The sequence below is a fragment of the Aedes aegypti genome, chromosome 2 (genome assembly GCF_002204515.2).
Source record: "Aedes aegypti strain LVP_AGWG chromosome 2, AaegL5.0 Primary Assembly, whole genome shotgun sequence".
Lineage (NCBI taxonomy): Eukaryota > Metazoa > Arthropoda > Insecta > Diptera > Culicidae > Aedes > Aedes aegypti.
In genome coordinates, this window is record NC_035108.1 from 290,880,735 (window position 1) to 290,900,891 (window position 20,157).

Here is a 20,157-nt window from a genome sequence, read left to right on the forward strand (position 1 = left end):
TCTGTCATTAGAAAAAAAATCTATGGTCAATTCTCGCGAAACTTTTCCAAAGGACCTATCTAACATTGTGAGACTCTCTCCTCTCTCGTTCTCTTTCGCTCATAACTAAGCTGCTTTTACGTTTTTCGTTGCGCTCTTTGCATAAACCTCTAGACAATGTATTTGCCCAATGTTAGGCCCTTTTGAAAAGTTACGCGAGAATTGAATGTTGCGCGTTTTCTTCCGTTGGAAACACTACTTCGTTATTTTTTTTTTTTAATTTTTAGCCACTGTGAATGGCAAACAAGCTTTGATTACAAAATCTGACGAATTGAACTACTGTGTATTTGTTAATTTTGCTCAATTCTGGCGTAAAATTTGAAAATGTCCAATCTGCTTTTTGTAAGCAAATACGTTTCTGTCATTGCTGGGCTTCCCGCGCTCTACTCACGCAAACCAACACCACTAACAGAAAGACCAATCTTCGCGCTATCTGTTAATGGTGTTGAGATGCGTGGGTGGAGTGCGGGGAGCCCAGCAACGTCAGAAACGTGCTTGTTTACAAAAAGCAGATAGGCCTTTTTCAAATGTAACGTCAGATTTAACAGATCTAACGAACGAGCATGCTTATGTTCGGATTGACTGACTTTCACGAAACAAGATTTTGATAACAGATTTTGTATTAAAATACAAAAAAAACAACTTAGTCATTACTGTAAAACTTTAGGCTCTACAAAAGTTATAGAAAACGAAAGAAATATATGATTAATCAATAACAAGAGCCTTGCTCATTTTTTCGGCCTTCCAGGGGGGCGCTTCTTGACCAATGGCAACGTGTTAGCCTCCGGGCGCAGTTGATATGCTCCGCTTGTGACAGCTGCAACTAGGACATGATAGCAACTGTTGTGCTTGAAAAACCAGCGGCATGTGCAATTCCAGTTGAACCATAGGGTATCCGTCATGGTAACGCGATGAGTTGCCTCCATGTCAGTCAGGTAATGATCCAGGCTGCGACGGTCCGAGTTGTTAAAAGCCTCAATTTCTCGACCGGTTACTTCCGCATTGTTCCCCGTTGGGAAATACAAGTGTTTCACACGGTCTGACCAATCGTGTACAGTTCTTGTGCGCTTGCCCGTGCGGATGAAATCGTATGCCATTCGCTCGTCCTCTACCGAGTACGTTCGTTCTTCGCAAATGACACGTTCGTCCTTGCCATAGTATTCTACCACGCTCATGATTCTTGCTTTGAAAGTGCCGAGCGGTTCCCTGGTACGGTCTAGGTGATGCTCTTTGATCGCCCTGTTCAGGGCTTCCAAAGAGTTGTTGGTGCTCGGGTAGCCCGGAAGAGCACCCTCGTACCAATTCTTGAAGTACTCCTTATAGACATATTTCTGAAAAAAATGGGCGAAACCGGGCAAAGCATCGTATTTTATGAGAAACAACTCACACGCCTGTTCAAAATGTATCTGCGTTGGAGCCAGCTGAATTCGGCTTACGTCCTTAAGGACCTGATCCTTATGCTCGGAGCTCTCTTTCGTTTTCGATAGATGTTTCTTCACATTCTGTACTACGTGGAAGTAGCAGTTGATCAACAGCAGATGTTCACCGAAGACTGATCTCGCGGCCTTTTTCAGTGCGATTTCTCCATCGCTAATAAAAGCCCGAACCAAACAGGGAATACCGAGACGGGTGCATTGATCCTGCAGGGTAGCAAAAACGAAGTGGTAGTCGGCTTCTTCCTGTTTGGTGATCGTTGCAAATGCCACCGGGTGCGCGTGGCGCATTTTGTCCACTAAGCACACAACCATTAGTGGGTACCCCTGGAGGGTAGTCTTAAATGTACAATCAGCAGACAGTATGTCGAGTGTTCTGAAGTGCGACAGCAGTTTTTTGCTGGAATACACCAGTCGGAAGCAACCGGTTCCACCATCGATATCGGAACCAATAATGAAACCCGTTTCGTGGTTGTTTGGTGTGGATGAATTGAGCTTGGCCCAGGCTGCTAGATCACCTGTGTAGATGTCGAGAAAACAATATTTTTATCATGAGATGTTCATTTACTGCGGCACAGGTAAGTTCATTCAAAAGGAAAAACATAAAATGTTTGTACCGAAGTTGCTTGAAAAACCTCACAAAAGCAATATGTTTGATGAAGAAAGCTTTCGGATGCCGTCAGTTTAGTTGATCATATAGAAGCGGGTTACCGAGCAGAAAATGGATTTGTTATTGGAGCATCTTTAACGGTGCGCGACTTTACTCGCTAGGCGCGCTGCCAAAGTAGTATCGCGATGGACCAGTGCACGAGTTCACTATTTGACGTTTGAGCGGTGCCGTGTTATTTATGTGGCCATAGCAACCAGTGAATTCGGCACCGCTCAAACGTCAAATTAGTGAACTCGTGCATCGGTCCATTGGTGGGTGATTAAATTTGGGAGCGCGATAGTTGCGCTACTAAAACCGCTGACGGTACTGTCGATATGAATCAGTGCAACTTAAATGATAGCTACCGGTATGGAAAAGCAGGGTGACGATGTCAAAATGATAGCGCGAGGTGGGATCTTGTGGTCACCTGTGGTTGTCGATGCGATCCACCACAAATACGACGAGAAACACAAGAATACAGCATAAATTGTTCATCCGACGAAAAAGGGATCAATTTTGTTCCGATCATTACCCCACGCAGAGGCGATGCATACCATAACAGCGGATTAAACACAATAAATAGTGGAGTAAATATACATCCACGGAGATGAATCCGTTGTATCCAAAAGAAGTGTCAAAACCTGTATCCAAACGAGCATAACGTCACGATTCCAATAACAACAATGGAACGCATGATGTCACATTTACACACATTCACATATCGCACGCTAAAAACATTTCACTCAGCAGTCTCCGCGGATGTATGATATTCAACTATCTATATTAAACACACAGAGAAACAGACGTCACACTTCACTCAATCTCCATCAACCAACTTTTTAACGTTCGATTCAAATATTCGATAGATGGCCGGTCCGCTACCTGCGGCGCTCGCGTCGTTTTTGCTCCTGTTTGACGTTTGCTCACAGAACAGAACACACAGCGTAATATTCACATTCTTCAAATTATTACTTCCGGTCACAATCGGATTATTCCGAGGCTGTGGGCCATTGTGTTTGTCTTTCTGGATGTTCCTGAGATGCAAAACTACACTCCGGTTTAGTCTGTGCGGACAACTCGCCAAACAACAACAACAGGCACATCAACGCAAAAAAAGAAGCAAAGAACTTTGACAACAAACGTCACAATTATCACCAAAAAAATCACTAGTGGGTAATCGTTATCGTTGATTCCACTTAGGGTTACCATCCGTCCTGATTTAGCAGAACATGTCCTGATTTTGAGTTTTTTTTCCTAACAAATCCGAGAAGTCTGGACCAACATTTGAAAACACATCAACATTGGTAAACAATGACTTTGCACGTCGCTGCTGAGCCCATGTCAACTTATATACACTAACTAATACCACTATCAGGTAGAGCAAACATCAATCATTCGATTACCGTGTACCCCCGATGGTTTGATCGCATTTAATCTGAACACTTTTTAATTAGACCCCCGCTAATTTGCACATCGTTCAAACTAAAAATGGTTTAAACGTCATTCTGCTCATGGAACGGAGTGGAACGATTTGGAACATCGCGAAACGAAACGCAAAACCAAAACAAAGCAGCAAATAAAGTTACCAGAAATGTGTTTCTCTGATACTTTCAGGGTGACCAGAAGTTCAAATTAAAAATGAACCCCGTTGGTTTTCATGAGGTATCGTTCAAATTAACGGGGGCTCACGGTAGTGGTGTGAATTTGCGTGGGCGGGCTGCTGTTAGGCCCTGAGCAGCAATTTTAAAAAAAAGCACAAGACCTTTTGTGCCCTTTTCAAATGTTGCTCCAGAAGTTTGATACTTATATGAAAATGTCCTGATTTTCAGTGAGGTCCCGATGGTTACCAAAATTCCACTTCGCTGAAGCGCATAAAAAGTTAGCTCACAATCAAAGGTGGCCCATCTTGCCCCGGTACCATTTATATGAAGTATACATGGAATGTAGCGCATAAGAGAAACAGGGAAACAGATTTTTATTTTCCCTATGCATGGAAAGCAAATATTCAAAGAAAATAAACTGTTAACTTTTGTAGATCCATGCAGGTCTTCCAACTAAATTATTGACAAAACCAAAACTCATCTATTGCGTCCGAAAACGACATTGACCCATCTTGACCCTGGCCACCCTATTAATCAAAATGTATCAAACATAAGCCCTCAGTACACTCTTTGCCAAGTGTGCAAATTTTTCCACACGCATAAACTAACACTTCAATATCCACTTGACACTTCAGATGTTTTGTCATTGTTGAGACCGTTGTTTGCATGTTGGTTTATGCGTGCGGAAAAATGTGCACACTTGACAAACAGTGTACTGAGGGCTATAAACTATGTTTTAAAATGGCAATAGTCTATTTTACGAAACGACAACAATGTTGATGCTTTTATTATTCCCGCCTGCTAGTTCTACTTCTCCTGTCAAATTTTTATTCATAAATTGAGCGATCAGCTGTTCAGTAACGTCTCGTAAAATGGCTTATTCAGTACTCAGGAAGAATACAAAATATATTTGACATGTAATAATCGTTTGTCAATGTGTGTAATAAATGTCTTTACAAAAAAAAAATTTGAGCCATCAAGAATCATATCAAAATTTGATATTTAATTTTCCATTTCGATCTTATTTTGTATCAAAAGTAAAATTTGTTATCAATTTTTTATGACTTTGTTCTCATTTCCTGCTCGGGTTTCGTCTCAGTTCTGATGAGAAGAAAGACAGAGAAGACCAAATAAAGATCCTTTCAATCAATGACTTACCCAAGGAGAGCTCTCCACATCCGTACATTGCTTGTGATGCTTGCATTATCGCGTAGTTCACACGGTTCTTGGAGACCTGCGGATTCGAAGCCCTGATGTGCTTTTTGATGTCTTTTAACGGAATTCCGCTGCGCAGCATGCGGTCCATTTCAGCGTAGTTTTCTTTGGTCAGAACTGTCTTGGCCAAGTCTTCGCTCTTTGCGGTATCGCAAGTGTGGGCGCCTTTTAGGTTGATGCTACAGTTTCTTTCTGAACCATTCGGGATAAACACCATCATTCTTCGCCCGCACTGCTGGGAGGCCTTCACTTTAATCCGACGACAGTAGTAATATTGTACTCTTCCTTTGGAGACCCTGTTTTCGACTTTGAAACGGAACCCGTATTCGCAATCCTGCACTGCTGTTTGTAAATCATCGGATGGTACGGAAGTGAACAGCTCCCATTTGACATCCGTTCTTGGCAAGTTGAATGGGTCCTGTAGGTAGTCCATAAAATTTTCATCAAAATCGGTCAAGTATTGTCGGAGATATACTAAATTCAAACACATGGTGTGTTAAAAACTTTGTGCAATGGTCCAAAAACCTCATTTGGCTATAACTTTGTTGGTGTTATCAGAAATTTTCACTGAAAGCTTTTTACAAAGTATTAATTGTTTGGTAGAAGTTTCATCAAAATCAATTCAATACTTTTTTTTCTTTAAATTCAATCCCGAACTATTTGAGAGCACATTTTGGGCATTTTTTGACGACTTATGAATTACTATCCTGATTTTCATTCTTATTTTACAGTTCATTTCTATTGTAGGAAACCATTCCCAGCTAAATTTTAAACTGATTCGAATGAATATTTTCAAAGTTATAGCAATTTGAACTTTTACTATGCAAAAACTTATTTTGGCTATGGCGACTTTTGCTCACATATGTGATTAAAAATTTCCAATGGTTCGATCAATTTGAATGAAATTTGGATTTAAATTTTGTATATATATATATATGTATATATAGTATTACCATAGACTAATTCTAAGACCATAAGGTAGCCAAGAAAATCGATTTAAATTTTAAGTTGAACATAAATTATGTACTGGGTACCGAGGTTCATTCACAATTTACGAACTGAACTGCAAAAAAAAAAACCGCTACCTTGACCCGGGTGGTATTACACTCGAAAGAAGGTGAAAGTAGACCATATTTGCAGCAAAATATCGTTCTACAGGTAGGTTCGGAAATTAATGTTAAGTGAGTTATTTAAAAATTAGTGTTTTTAAATTAACCCAACTTTAAACAGCTCTAACACAGAAAGTATGAATCGTATAATCAATCTTTGCACAGGGATAGGAAGCTTGAAGCTTTGACTTTTTAAGCTCTCTGGACAGGTAATTGATAAAAAGTCATTTAAGTGCAGAAATTCTGACTTTTATGTAAAAAGTACCTAAAAAAGTGCCCCGTTTTCTCCTTTTTTGATAGAATACTCGAGAAAAAAACGTGATCAATGCTAGAAATATCGATAACTTATTCAAAAAGCCGTAAGTAAAAAAGTAAATAAAATTCAGATTTTCTGTACAGCGCACTAAACACACGCGATTCTATACTGCGCACCTTTGCCTAACACAATTTTCTTCTCCGGAATCGCAAACTTTGTTATTTTCAATATGAAGTAAGTAAGATTTTGAATTTTCGAAACTCAACCGCGAAATCCGTCAGTTTAACAAAGGAGACAAAATGACGGAACCTTCAAACAAAATCAAAACACAACATGCGTCAAAATGGTGTATGATTTTGTCATTAATTTTTTTTCGGAAAAAATGAAACAAAATACATAGTTGTGGATATGAATCGGTAGCGTGCGAAATTTTTAGGACGTGTGCGGGAAAAAGATGTTTAATATTGGATCTTTGCTAAAACTGTTTTTGTTTGAAGGTTTCTAAAACTCACTATTGATTTTCTTAAAACCATGAAAAAGCGACTTACGTCCGACTTCCGAAGTTGGGTATCTCGCATCAATATCGAGAAAAACACATTTTCGGTCAATGCATTTTCTAACGCTTTTCCTCACCGACAACAATACCCATTCAATTGAACTAGAAGCTTTTCAGACGATTTTCAATCCAGTTTAACAAGTCACATGAACCTTGTAAACTTAGCATAAGATCACCCTGCCTCAACAGTAGAAACGGTCGGCCTTTACCTAAATAGTCTATACCAGTGATTCCCAAAGTGGGCGAATTCGCCCCCTGGGGGGCGAAAATATGTAAAATTAAAATTGGGGGGCGAAAAGTCTACAAAGGGGGCGAAAGTACTAGTAGCTATGGGGAATTTGAAAACAACGACTAATAACGTTTGAAGAAAACACTCAATTTATTAGAAGATTACACATCAATACATCATCTAAAAAATATTATTTCCACATCTAATTAGCCCACATTTTTACATTTTTTTTTTGTACTTTTGAGCATGCTCATTTTCAAACCACGCAGACAAAACTTTACGTTTGCGTTATGCAATCCATTTTTCAGCTCTTGTCAATTTAAACATGAATTCACGAAATATAACGTAGATCTAAGCAGTTTGTAATCACAGTTAACTTTGGAAGTATTATCAATGTCAAAACATGAGTAAATTAAAATAAATTTTATTCAAAATAAAAAAAGGTTTTTTTTCAGCCGGATTTCAGGACTGGTCAACTAATGCTTCGAATGTTGGTCCATGAAAACCCGAATTATCACTGACTAATTTTTGAAAATGCTTATTTAATTATTTTGATCAAACACATTCATATAAGTTCATATTGCTAAACTATTTACACACAAATTAAGGAAAATTTTGCCAGGAAATCGGGTTTCAACAATGGTTGCCGAAGATGTAAATAACCTTAACCAAAAGACTTGATGAAGTATATGAGAACCAATTCATTGTTACTTTCAAAACTTCAAGAAATATCAGAGTTCTCATGGACAGCAAAATATAAAAATAAAACTTCTTCGATTTATATTGCTGTGAAAAGAATCTGGATGATTTCATGATTTTTATATATTTTTATTATTTTGGGTTGGAGGAAAATGCGTTCTCCGAATAAAATCTCCACAATATATAATCGAATAGATTTGTCAATACAAGAAAATCAACGAATATGATAGTAATTGCATATTTCTAATATGAATAAACAAGACAAGCACATATTTTTGGCGTTTATATATGTATAAAACTCACTCAATTAAAATTGCTTGGAAATTTGACCTATTTTTGGTACAATTTTGTTCAGATATTGATCAAAACTTCAGCAAAGTATAGCGTTTTATTCAAATATTCAAATCATATATCAGGAAGGGCGATTCTTAAAAATATAGCCCTCAAGGGGGCGAAAGTCAAAAAAGTTTGGGAAACACTGGTCTATACAAAAAGAATAAATAAACAACTAGGGAAAGTGTACCAGTTATGGCCATAGTGGTTCCCTATTTGGCCATATGTGAAATTTTGGTAATTTTCACATTTTAAATCTTTTTGAATGTTTTAACATCAAGATCTATCTTAAATTTAACTACTACAAAATATGAAAATTTTCAAAATTTGAAGACATGAAAGTAATCACGTATGGCGAAATATGGAACCATTATGTCCATAACTGGTTCACCTACCCTAGATTCGTTTTCACATAAACACCAAAAAAGTAAAAGAGAAGAATCTTACCACCACCGTAGATCTCCCGGCGACACGGCACTCTCTGGCCGATTCAAAGCCACAAGCGGCTCCGGCTCGCCCATCCGCCGGTGTGCCAGCGCTCGCCGATCGCAGCACTGCCGAATCTTCCGCGCGAGCGGCTTCGGTCTGCTCATCAAATGAAAGATTCTCTGCTGGATCTTCCGCGCGCACAGATCCGGCCCGCTCTCTCGCCAGTGTGTCAGCGCTCGCCAATTGCAGAAGCATTGGTGGATCTTTTCGCGCGAGCGGCTTCGACCTGCTCATCAGCTGGTGTGCCAACCCTCGTCGCCTTCTTGCCGGATGAATGATTCTCTGCTGGATCTTCCGTACGCACAGCTCCGGCTCGCTCTCTCGCCGGTGTGCCAGCGCTCGCCGATTCCAGATACACTGCCGGATCTTCCACGCGAGCGGCTTCGACCTGCTTATCAGCTGGTGTGCCAACATTCGTCCCTTTCTTGCCGGATTGAAGATTCTCTGTTAGACCTTCCGCGCGAGCGGCTGCGGTCCGCTCTCTCGCCGATGTACCTGCGCTCGCTGAACGTAGGTGCCCCGTCGGATCTTTCACATGAGCAGCATCGGTCCGTTTACCAGCCAGTGATTCTGCATTCGTCGCCTTCTTGCTGGATCGAGGATATCGTGCCGCATCTTTCGCACGAGCAGCTCCAGCCCGCTCTCTCGCCGATGTGCCTGCGCTCGCTGAACGTAGATGCCCCGTCGGATCTTTCGCACGAGCAGATCCGGCTCGCTCACCAGCCGGTGATTCGGCGCTCGTAGTCTTCTTGCTGGATCGAAGATATCGTACCGCATCTTTCGCACGGACAGCTTCCCACTCTCCGGCCGGTGTGCCCAAGCTCGCCGAACAATGTTGCCCTGTTGGATTTTTCGCACGAACAGGTGTGGCCTGCTCATTCGCCGGTGTGCCTTCAGCTCGAACTTTCCTCGGCGTGTCAATACTGGGAAGCTGCACGTGAATAAAATAAATTTTTGGCATTATTAGTATTCTCGTCCATGGTGTCTGTAGACGTAGCTTTCAAGCGCAAAATTCATTATCGGATGAAATACTTTGCCAAAAAGGCGTTCGGCAATCGTTTTGCCGAGATTCGGCAAAAAAAAAGCTTAGTGTGCACCCCCTCCCCTTCCCCTAAACCAAAGAAATGTATCTTACCATCATAGGGCCTCGGGTGGAACGGCGCCCTTTGGCCGATTTGGAGCCACGAGCAGCACCAGCTCGACCATCTCCCGGTGTGCCAGCACTCGTCGGCTTCTTACCCGACCGGTTAGCGGAGCGAAAAGACTAGAATAAAAAAGAAGACAAAAGTTCGAAAGAACGCCATTTGAGTTTAAAACGGACCTTACACGAGCATCAATACTTCATCAATATCAATAGTTTTCGTTGGAATCGTAACATTTTACTAAAATAGTTTGATTAAACCATGTGCTTGAAGAAAATCCCGACAAAAAGTTTCCACTGATATGGATGAAGTAATGATGCTCGTGTAGGGCCCTCCGGAAGTTCTCAACAATGAAAAGCAGAAGGAAAGAGATGCGGTACCTACCATTTTCTGGATACTTTTGGGAATTTTTCACGTTTCTCAACACTTACTACACATCTACTGTGTAATCGCGGGAAAAGAAATGTTCGATACGAGCTGGTCATCCGGCGTCCGGGTCGGTCGTCTTCGAAATGAAAAAGTGCTGCCAACTGCTGTGACAGCGGAAAACAAAATCAACACCACACGGAAAAAAAATCTACACGGAGAAGAAAAAACAGATTACCCAAAAAATGTCAAAAATACGTAAAAATAACGCCAAAAACTTGCTGCACCGTAGAAAAATGCTTCTTGACAAACATTTTAACCACAGATGAACAGACGTGACACTTAGAACAAATATGGCGTTAGATTTGAATAGATCGTATCAACATAGGATTCACGGCAACTATACGACCTATTCAAATCGAACGTAACCATCGTCGGGTATACATAATTTGGTACTACGAAAGTATGCTGCTTCCACCTGGAAAAAGTTTGGTGTTTGCGTGATGCAAGGGAACGCTCAAAAATTACGTCTATGATTTAGGGAAAGAGGGGCCACTCGGAGAAAGGTCGCGATTAATTCTGCAGTCATTTTTGCAGAGTGCGAATGATCCACGGTACCCAGTAGGTAATTTATGATTTCTTCATTTTCTGGCAGATCGGTGTAAGCAGAGTCTACACGGAAAATCAAAAGTACTCAAAAATTAGTATTTTTATACTCAAAATTAAACTCAAAAGTTGAGTAAATTTTACGTAACCAACTAAGTTAATTTTACTCAACGAATACTGACGATCTTGCACCTAATGCGACGCACAGGCAAACAAAATTCTCCTACCACACAATGTTCACACCGTTTTCAGCACACATTGGTCGGTATCGCTGCTGCAGTTTTCTGTAGCGGTAGCGCATTTTGGGGTTGAGCATCAAATAGTCGGTTTATTTACGTGCTGTTTCTTTTGTTGTTGGGTGTGTGACCATTGTGTTTTCAACGATCGAACATTTGCACGATACTCTAAAAATCTTTGCAAAGCTCCATAAGTAGTTTCATACGAACTCAAAATTGAACGTGAAAAAAAACCTTCTTTTGTGTTAAAAATATCCATTTTTGGGTTCTTTTCATACGGCTTGGTGGAGTAAAAAGTACCAAACGCTAACAATAGAGCAGGTACTCAAAATTGAGTACTATACACGGTGGATTGCGAATACCCTTTAATGGGTTAAAAATACCCATTATGGAATAGCAGTCATATCTGTCATTTAATGGGGGAATTTCACAATTATGAAAAGAGTAAAAAAGTACTCATTCTTCTATCTCACATACAGTGTAAAAACGGGTAAAATTTTACTCTTTAATGGGTGAAAAATTAGTTGGAATGGAAAAATCGATCCTGAGCGATCATCATCAGTTGGCGAAAGAGCCACTTGTGCCGTTGATTATTAATAATATCATTCTCCAGGACGCAAATCAGACGCAAGTAAGTAGAATATTGTTTACGAATAACATATTCTTATATAGATATTACGATTGTATTTTATTTATTCCAAATTTCATTCATTTTCCCAGATCTTTGACCGGACAACTTTTGATGTGAATGCTGCGTCCAGCGGTCCAGCTTTTGTGCCCAGGAGTTTTTTTTAACGATAACGTCAATTATTGCATAGATTTAAATAAAAACGAAAGAAATCAATGTTTAATTTCGATATTTTTACTTCCCATGATAGAATTCCAATATTTGCATTTTATTGAAACGGCTAGCCAAAAAGGGTATTTTTTTACCCATTTTGTAGTACATTCGACTGTTCCACAATGGGTAAAAAAATACCCTTTCTTTGACAGAAACCGTTTTTACCCGTTAAAGAGTAAACCATGTTTATTCATTAAATGTGAAGAGGCACTTCTAGCGGAAATGGGTGAATTTTTACCCATTATCGAATAGCAATCACATCTGTCATAAAATGGGGGAATTTCACTATTATGAAATGGGTAAAAATATACCCATTCTTTTGACTCGCATGCAGTGTATAAACGGGTAAAATTTTACTCATTAATGGGTGAAAAATTAGTTGTATTCTAGAATTCAATCCTGCTCGATCATCACCAGTTGGTGGAAGAGCCACTTATTGATCCGTTGAAGTTAATATTCATAATGATCCTTCAGGTTTCCAAGTACCCGCATGTAAGTATAATACAATTTACTAATACCATTTGCATATGAAAATATTACAATGGTTTTTTAATTATTTCAAATGTCATTTATTTATCCAGATCAGACCGTAAAAAATGGACGAAACTAAAAAGCTGTACCAAGAGCTGGACGCAGTATTCATAGACCTGTGTCTTTTAATTTGTAACCAAATGTGAATTTCAATAAAAACGGAACAAATGAATGTGTAATTTCTACATTTCTAATCAACATTATTAAATTCCCTTGTTTGCATTATATTGAAACGCCCAGCCAAATATGTTTTCCAAAAAGGGTATTTTTACCCATTTTGTAGTACATCCGACTCCTCCTACAACGGGTAAAAAAATACCCATTCATTGACAGAAACCGCTTTTACCCGTTAAAGAGTAAACCGTGTTTACTCATTAAATGTGGACAGGCACTTCTGGCGGAAATGGGTAAATTTTTACCCATTAAAGGGTATTCGCAAACCACCGTGTATTAAGTACTCAATTTTGGCTTCCCACACGGAACTAGCGAGTTTTGTGAAATGGACTCATTTTTCAGTACTTTTGATTTTCCAGAGTCACGCGAAGAGATTTCTTACTTGTGTTGTTGTTCTTCTTCTTTTGAACTTTGTTTTCAGAATTTTGCTAGCGTGCTCGATAGGTAGCTGGTTTGACAGTTCGATACACTGAAAACAGCGTTGCAGTTGAAAATACTATATTAGAGGGTTAAATTAAATACACAACGCCACTTGATTTGTGCAGACTAAATTTGCATTTACTTCAAATGTTTTGTGCATTCAATTTTACCATGGTACCATTTCGACAGTAAAAATTACTATATCATGGTTAAAAACTTGCAGCAAGCCAGAAGCGAACCGAGGATCTTGCGATTGTCAAGCGTGAACGCTTACCGCTCGGCTATCGATGCGGTTGGATTGGGAGGGACCAAAACGCAAATAAAAAGCGTTCTTGATAGCTCAATCGTGATTGGAATAGTAAATTTAAAAACTTGTTCATGGTTCTCATTACTTCAACGCTTGTTTCAGTGTAGGTAGACTTCGAGAGGGATTCGCGATAAGGGCCTATCTGACAAATCAATAACAATGAGAAAATAAGCAATGAAATTCCCATGTACAATTTTTAATCCTAATTAAAGAAAATATACTCAAACTTAAACCTTTTCACTTTATTTCACATTTCATAAACCTAGTTTTAAAATCCTCATGAATACCACACACATCTCCTAAAATTTCCCTAGCTATTTCGTACTCAAAAAATCTTTAAAGGTTTCGCCTTAAACGCACTCAAGAATGCCAGTATCGCCCAATATTATGAGCCTGTAATCGATATTATTTTCAGTGTCGCCTATTACTTTTGCGCCGTGTTTTCATACTGGTTTCAATTAAGCCTGCCATGCCTTATTTATTTTTTGTTTGCAGTGTCGCCGTTTACTCTCACCGTGTTTTGATTACATGCTCACTAGCGCCACCTAGCGGAAAAATCTCGAACCAAACCGTTTGTCTTCCGGATGTCCTTGGCCTTCTGAACAACTTTGCCGAAGACTCGAACTTTCTATCTCTTGTGGATCACAAGCTAGAATTAATTTGAAATTCTCAATTTTACATGCTCACTAGCGCCACCTAGCGGCAAAATCACGAACCAAACTGTTTGCCTTCCGGATGTCCTTGATCCCCTGAACAATTTTGCTGAAGATCGTTTTTTTACAAGACGTAAGGATGTCGAGATATAGCAATGTGAATTTACCTGTTTTGAGGTGATGCTAAACTTTTCAGGGTGATCAATATTCAGCTGACTGTTGCAATACTTATTTTAGTGAGTCCGTATTTATGACGGGTAGTGTACATCGTAAAAGCTATTTAGAAGCTTAAAAATGTTATGTTGGTTCTTAAGATTTTTTTTTAATTAAACACAGGTGCTTTCAAGAAAAAAAAAATCTTGTGTAATGTAGAAAAATCGTAAGGAAAGCATTCAAGAGGTTTACACAGTGAATTCTTACTGCATTGATGAAGTCCGAGTTTCTTACAAGTCAGAATGGATTTACTTTGGGATGTCTCGTTTTATACCAAAAATATTAATGTGGAGGGTGGAAACGATGATCATTTAATTATTTTATAATTATTACTATCTACTACTTTTACACTTCATTGGGATTCTGTTATTGAGATTTTCTTCCTATTCTTCTTAAACTGTAAAATTTATAATCCTCTTGCAAACAGATCATACTACGTGATCTTTTATACTGCCAGGTAAAAATCACCTGTAAGAATTACAAAAATTATTATAACTATAATTATGGACAAACAATCAAAAAAGACACATCGACTGTGGTAAAAAATATACATACTCAAAAATAAAAACAATCACTAGATTACTAAAGTTTACTTATCTATGACTATTTTCTATCTGCTGTGACTTTTCAAACAAACTATTATTTCGAGAGGAGGAGAGGCAGATAGAAAATAGTATAGCTAAAATTGAGTAATTCTGCGGCTATTTTCGTTTTTGAGAGCTAATCGCCGTTGAGTTCTATTCAATTCTTTTACGCTCAACTATACCATCTTTAGGAAGTACTAACATCAAACTTTCTGATAGCGACATTAATTTGCGTGGGTGGTCTACCCGGATAAAAACGTATCATTCAGTGAATGGAATAAACCATTAATGTACAATATAACTAGAGTGTCCATTTCCCGACCATTTTTCTCGTCCCGGGATTCGGGACAAAATTCTATGCTTTTCCCGGGAAATCCCGGGATCCCGGGATTAATAAATTTTTTAATAAAACTGGCATTTCGGTTGAAATGGAAGTTCAAATTTAACAATACAATGTTTTTTCAATGAAACAAACAGATAATGTAAATTTTAATATTTTAATTATAGCATATTACATTTCAGATATTCTGATGAAGAAACCTAACAAAAATCAAAACTTAGCTTGACTAATTACGGGTTTGCTATGGATTTTTTCAAATTCTCTATAACATTTATGAACGCAAGTATGATAAAAACTTTAGTCATAATATTAAAGCAATTGGCTTCAAACATTTGAAAAGCCATAAAAACTTTAGAACAAAAGAAACGATCAAAGATCATTGAAGTTATTGTAGATTATGCTAAGAGATAATTACTGAAAATTATTGACTGAAGTTCATTGCCCTGAATCGCAAGTCAGAGCCATCTGCATTTTGGTAAAAATTGAGCTGATATCAGTTTTCATTATATCTTCTAATGATCTTTCAGCTGCACTAACTAGAAATCACTTTTTGTTCAGTAAAATAAGGAAAGAACACCATGTCGAATTGCCCCATAATGAAAAGTAAACGCATGTAAGTCCCACTGCACGGAGTAAAAAGCAAATTATGAAAGTTTCATTGAAATCGAAACATGTTCCAATCTCCTGGATTTTTATGAATATTTGTATGGAAAACGAGATTGAAAACTTCTCAGTCAATTTTATAAGTGCCTACTTTTTACAGATGGTACCGACTTGCGATTTGTAAACTACCACAAATCGTACTTTCAAATATGTTATCTCAGCATAGGCTTATAAAAATGGCTAATGTTGAAAAGAAAAGCATTAAAACATTGCAACTAGACAAATAAAACTATGTGTTTCTTACTTGGTAAATAGATATTTTCATGAAAATAATTACTCGTTTATTTTCTTTTCCGTTATGCTTTTCTACTTTATTAAATAAGGTTTATAGTAAGGAAAAATGTCATTAACAATTGAAATTTAGTGGTTTTCATCAAATTCTACGTACATTTCGGGAATCCCGGGATTCCCGGGATATCAGAAATAAAATCCCGGGAAACGGGAAATCCCGAAATTTGCCAAATCCCGGGATTTTTTGTCCCGGGATGTCCCGGGATGGACACTCTAAATATAACGTATTGGATACAATAAAGCGTATTGTAATTGAATGTCGAAGCAATATTATTCTTGTTTGGATATACAATTCAAAAACAATATAATATATTGTAACAGAACATTGTATTGTTTTTAATTGGTTTTATACCTTACAATTTTGGTCAAATTCCTATTTTCGCGTAAAACAACTGTTGCTTTTTTCTATGAAGCTTTGCTGAAAGAAATAAACAAAACAAGTTCAGAAAGCAAGAAATGTTGGGTGAAAAATATTCAAAAAGTTAAAATAAGTAATTTTTTAGAAGTCACTTGACATAAGATGTAACGACGAATGCAACCATGATACAGTTCGTTGAATTGTTTTTGTATTGTACAACAATACACGAATTGCTAATCAAGACAATACATGAACATTATATCGTATTGTATTTTCAAAATGTTTGTATGAGAAAATATCTATATTTGTATTGTTACGATACTTAACCACCCATACATTATATTGCAAAAATCTCATATACCATACAGTGAACTGTTCAAAACAATATATTGTACTGTAATTGTATTGTCATTTTACATATACTGTATTGTATTTCCAATATATTGAATGGTACTGTTGCAATACGTTATATTGTTTTTGTATTGTATTTTTTATTCGGGTAAACTGGGCTCAACAGCAACGTTTTCTAAAAATGATCAAGGTAACTTAAGCCCTTTTCTCATGTTTATCCAGACGACAGTGTAAACGAAAAATAATGCTCTTACCTTTGGTCCAAACAGCCAACAAGCTTTTCGTACGTTAGGATTGAGGCATCTGGTAACTTCCCCTGAAGACCGTTCACGAGTCTTTTAAAAGATGGCTTCCTCACCTTTGTGAGTGGTAGAATTGCATCTACTATGTAATCTGTGATTAGGGAGTCGGCTTTTGAATTTGTTGATTTCGTACAAGCGGGTCGATTGATCTTTTGAAAATTTAATTTTGTTTGTGATGCATCAGGCGGAACCAGAGTAGCTTGTCTGTTAGCGGTCTTCTTTTTCGGAATTTTTAGATACTCGTTGAGTAGGGTTTCATGGTCCTTTTTCCTGGAACAAACAATAAGAAGCATTTAAGAAAAATGTTGTGATGTAATTGTTAATGCGCATTTCATTTACCTCTGGACTATTTCAGAAATTTTTCTAAGTGGAAACGTTGACATTTATGTCTGGTGTACTGCTAAACAATGCTATCTTTTTACCCACCATATTCAGAGAACAGCTCAGATAATATCTTATATATAATATATTAGGGGGCAGACATTGGAACAAAACAATTTTGTATGTTTCATAGGTAATGCACGCAAACATTTGCACGGAAGTGTAAATACGGAATCTCGAATATAAGTGCGCGAATGCTTCAGATTAAGGCGATGCTTTAAGTGGACTTCTTCGCTTTTCCGCACTTTTGGAGTAAAATTGCACTGTCCAGTGGTAAAAGAAATATGCAATACGAAAGTTTGAACCTAAAGGATCGTCCATGTATGGCGTATTATTAACCCCCTAAAATGGTAGTTTATACCGCACAATTTTGTTGCGTGTAGGTAACTAAAAATTTAGGTATTTTTTTTCTCCGTGTGACCTGGTCCAGATGGTGAACGAACGATACATAATTGACAAATAAAAGTAGGGTTATGTTTCCGAAAATTTGGAATTTGAATATGTTATTTAATTGCTGACACCTAAATGTTGCAAAGGTTGTCACGATTCTAATAAAAATAATTTTTCTCACGTTGTCACTTACCTTTAAGTGCAACAAATAATTTGTTGACTGTTTCATGGTTCCTTTCACCATCTTCCCGCACTTGAGGCATTCCGCCTCGGCATTTTTGCCGTCAGTTTTTTTAATTTTGAAAAACTTTTCTCCATTCAAAATTTTAGCACAGGTGCCGGCCGCTAAGCTAGCAGCTTCACATGCTAGCTCTACATGCTGCTCCATTGTTTGAATCACCACTAATTAGTTCAACAAAAGCAGCAGAACACTCAAATGCAGTGATGCCACATACACAGATTTATCTCTAATTACACAGATTTTTTCCTGTTCTGGCCTACAGATATCTGTCATCACAGATCAAAGATTTTTGAGATGAAAAAGATTTATAAGATTTTTTGACATTCTACAAGTTTTGGCACAATTTGGATACATAATGAAAATAAATGCCATTCTTCTACTTAGTGTTTGTTAAATACTAAAGTAATTCAAAATTTAAAAAAAAATCAGCTTTCATTTTATTTTGATTGCGATGGTTGCGTTGCGCGATGCACAGTTCACTTGTTAGTAACAAATATTACAACAATAATTGCTAACATTCCGAGAACAGGCTGGTATGTTCACAAACGCTCTTATTTACCTAACTGATTGAAATTTGATTTTTTTTTACGGAACACAGATTTTTACCAAGATTTTTGGAGGCTGACTACAGATAAACAAGATTTTTTCAACCAAAATCACAGATGAGAATTGAAAAATATGTGGCAACACTGCTCAAATACATAGGCTTTCTTCGCAACTGTACAACGGCCACTTTGCACTTCGACTTCGACCGCTCCGACGTGCTCAGAACTAGAGTTCAAAATGAGCACTGATTGTCTCTTTCATTCCAATGAGGTTCTTATGCGTTGATGGATTTGTAATCCAATCTATAAATGAAAGAGAACGAAAGAAACGGCTACACTGCATACTGGGTCAGATCGATTTTTTCGACGGCCAAAATCTCTAATACTCTGGATATGCATCCTAGGCGTGGTGTCTTCGACAAAGTAATTTGGAATAATTTGTACTACATTTTGACTCCTTCGGCATTGATCTAGATAAGTTAAAACTTATCTTGATCAGTTTTATCTTTGGGCAGGAGCGTCCTAGCAAAACATTTTTTACCGCATAGTTGATTGAGGTATTTCTGACATTTCTGCCGACACTTATGCTCAATCACTGACGTAGATGGCGCTGAATGACACTTTATTAAAGTTATCCAAACAAATCGATTTTGACATTTTTTCCTGCAAAACTAAATTAAAAATTTTGCCAGTAGATGATGTAAATTTATTTCGATAAGTTTTGAAAACTTGATGACAAAATATTTTTAACCATTGTTTTGCATGAAAAATTGGTCTCAATTGATGTTTAAGTTTTTAATTTGGTTTCATACAGCACCATCCACGTCAGTGATAAAGCACAACTGTCTTCGGCAGAAATGTCAAAAATGCCTAAAGAACTATGCAGTAGAATGTTCTTTGTTAGAACGATCCTTTAAAAAAAAACTTGATCTAGATCAGTTTTATCTTATCTAGTTTTAATCGGATGCAGTCAAAACGAAGTCCAAATTATTCACAAGTAGTTTGTCGAAGACAACAAACCTCCTAGATGCATATCCAGAGCACCAGCGGATTTGACCGTCGAAAACTTTGATCTTCCCCAGTGTGCACCGCTCTCATCGCACCACTTCCTTTTGGACTGAATAATTACTTACTTACTTATTTGGCTTTACATCAATTATCTTGATAAAGCCTCGCCAACAATATTTCGCCAATTCCCTCGGTTCATGGCCGCTTCTCTCCATCCTCGACTGTGACCCACGCTCTCCAGGTCCTGGTGTACCTGGTCAATCCACCTAGCTCGCTGCGCCCCACGCCTTCTTGTTCCGACCGGATTCGTGGCGAACACCATCTTTACAGGGTTGTTGTCCGGCATTCTTGCAACATGCCCTGCCCAGCGTATCCTTCCAGCTTTAGCTACCTTCACGATACTGGGTTCGCCGTAGAGTTGAACGAGCTCGTGGTTCATCCTTCGCCGCCACACGCCGTTCTCCTGCACGCCGCCGAAGATCGTCCTTAGCACTCGGCGTTCGAAAACCCCAAGAGCTTGCAAGTCCTCCTCGAGCATAGTCCACGCCTCATGCCCATAGAGGACTACCGGTCTTATGAGCGTTTTGTACATCGTGCATTTGGTGC

At 38.2% G+C, this 20,157-nt stretch overlaps 2 protein-coding genes across 5 annotated transcripts in view; one reads left to right on the plus strand and one right to left on the minus strand.

Moving 5' to 3' along the window:
* The window catches only part of LOC5569176 (prolyl endopeptidase FAP), a 576,755-nt gene that overhangs the window by 262,893 nt on the left and 293,705 nt on the right, over nt 1-20,157 (plus strand). The gene's annotated exons all lie outside the window — the stretch shown is intronic.
* On the minus strand, nt 734-18,211 carry LOC110676644. 3 transcript variants are annotated; one of them, XM_021845340.1, is made up of 4 exons: nt 17,951-18,211; nt 9,744-9,872; nt 4,881-5,355; nt 734-1,990 (listed from the first exon to the last, which is right to left on the minus strand). In XM_021845340.1, exons 1-4 carry the CDS (start codon nt 18,143-18,145, stop codon nt 768-770), a joined length of 2,022 nt encoding a protein of 673 aa, XP_021701032.1. In that variant the 5' UTR covers nt 18,146-18,211; the 3' UTR covers nt 734-767. The 3 variants fall into 3 exon arrangements, with proteins under 3 accessions (XP_021701032.1, XP_021701034.1, XP_021701033.1); XM_021845342.1 differs by lacking the exon at nt 17,951-18,211 and adding an exon at nt 10,135-10,308; XM_021845341.1 differs by lacking the exons at nt 9,744-9,872; nt 17,951-18,211 and adding an exon at nt 8,567-8,810.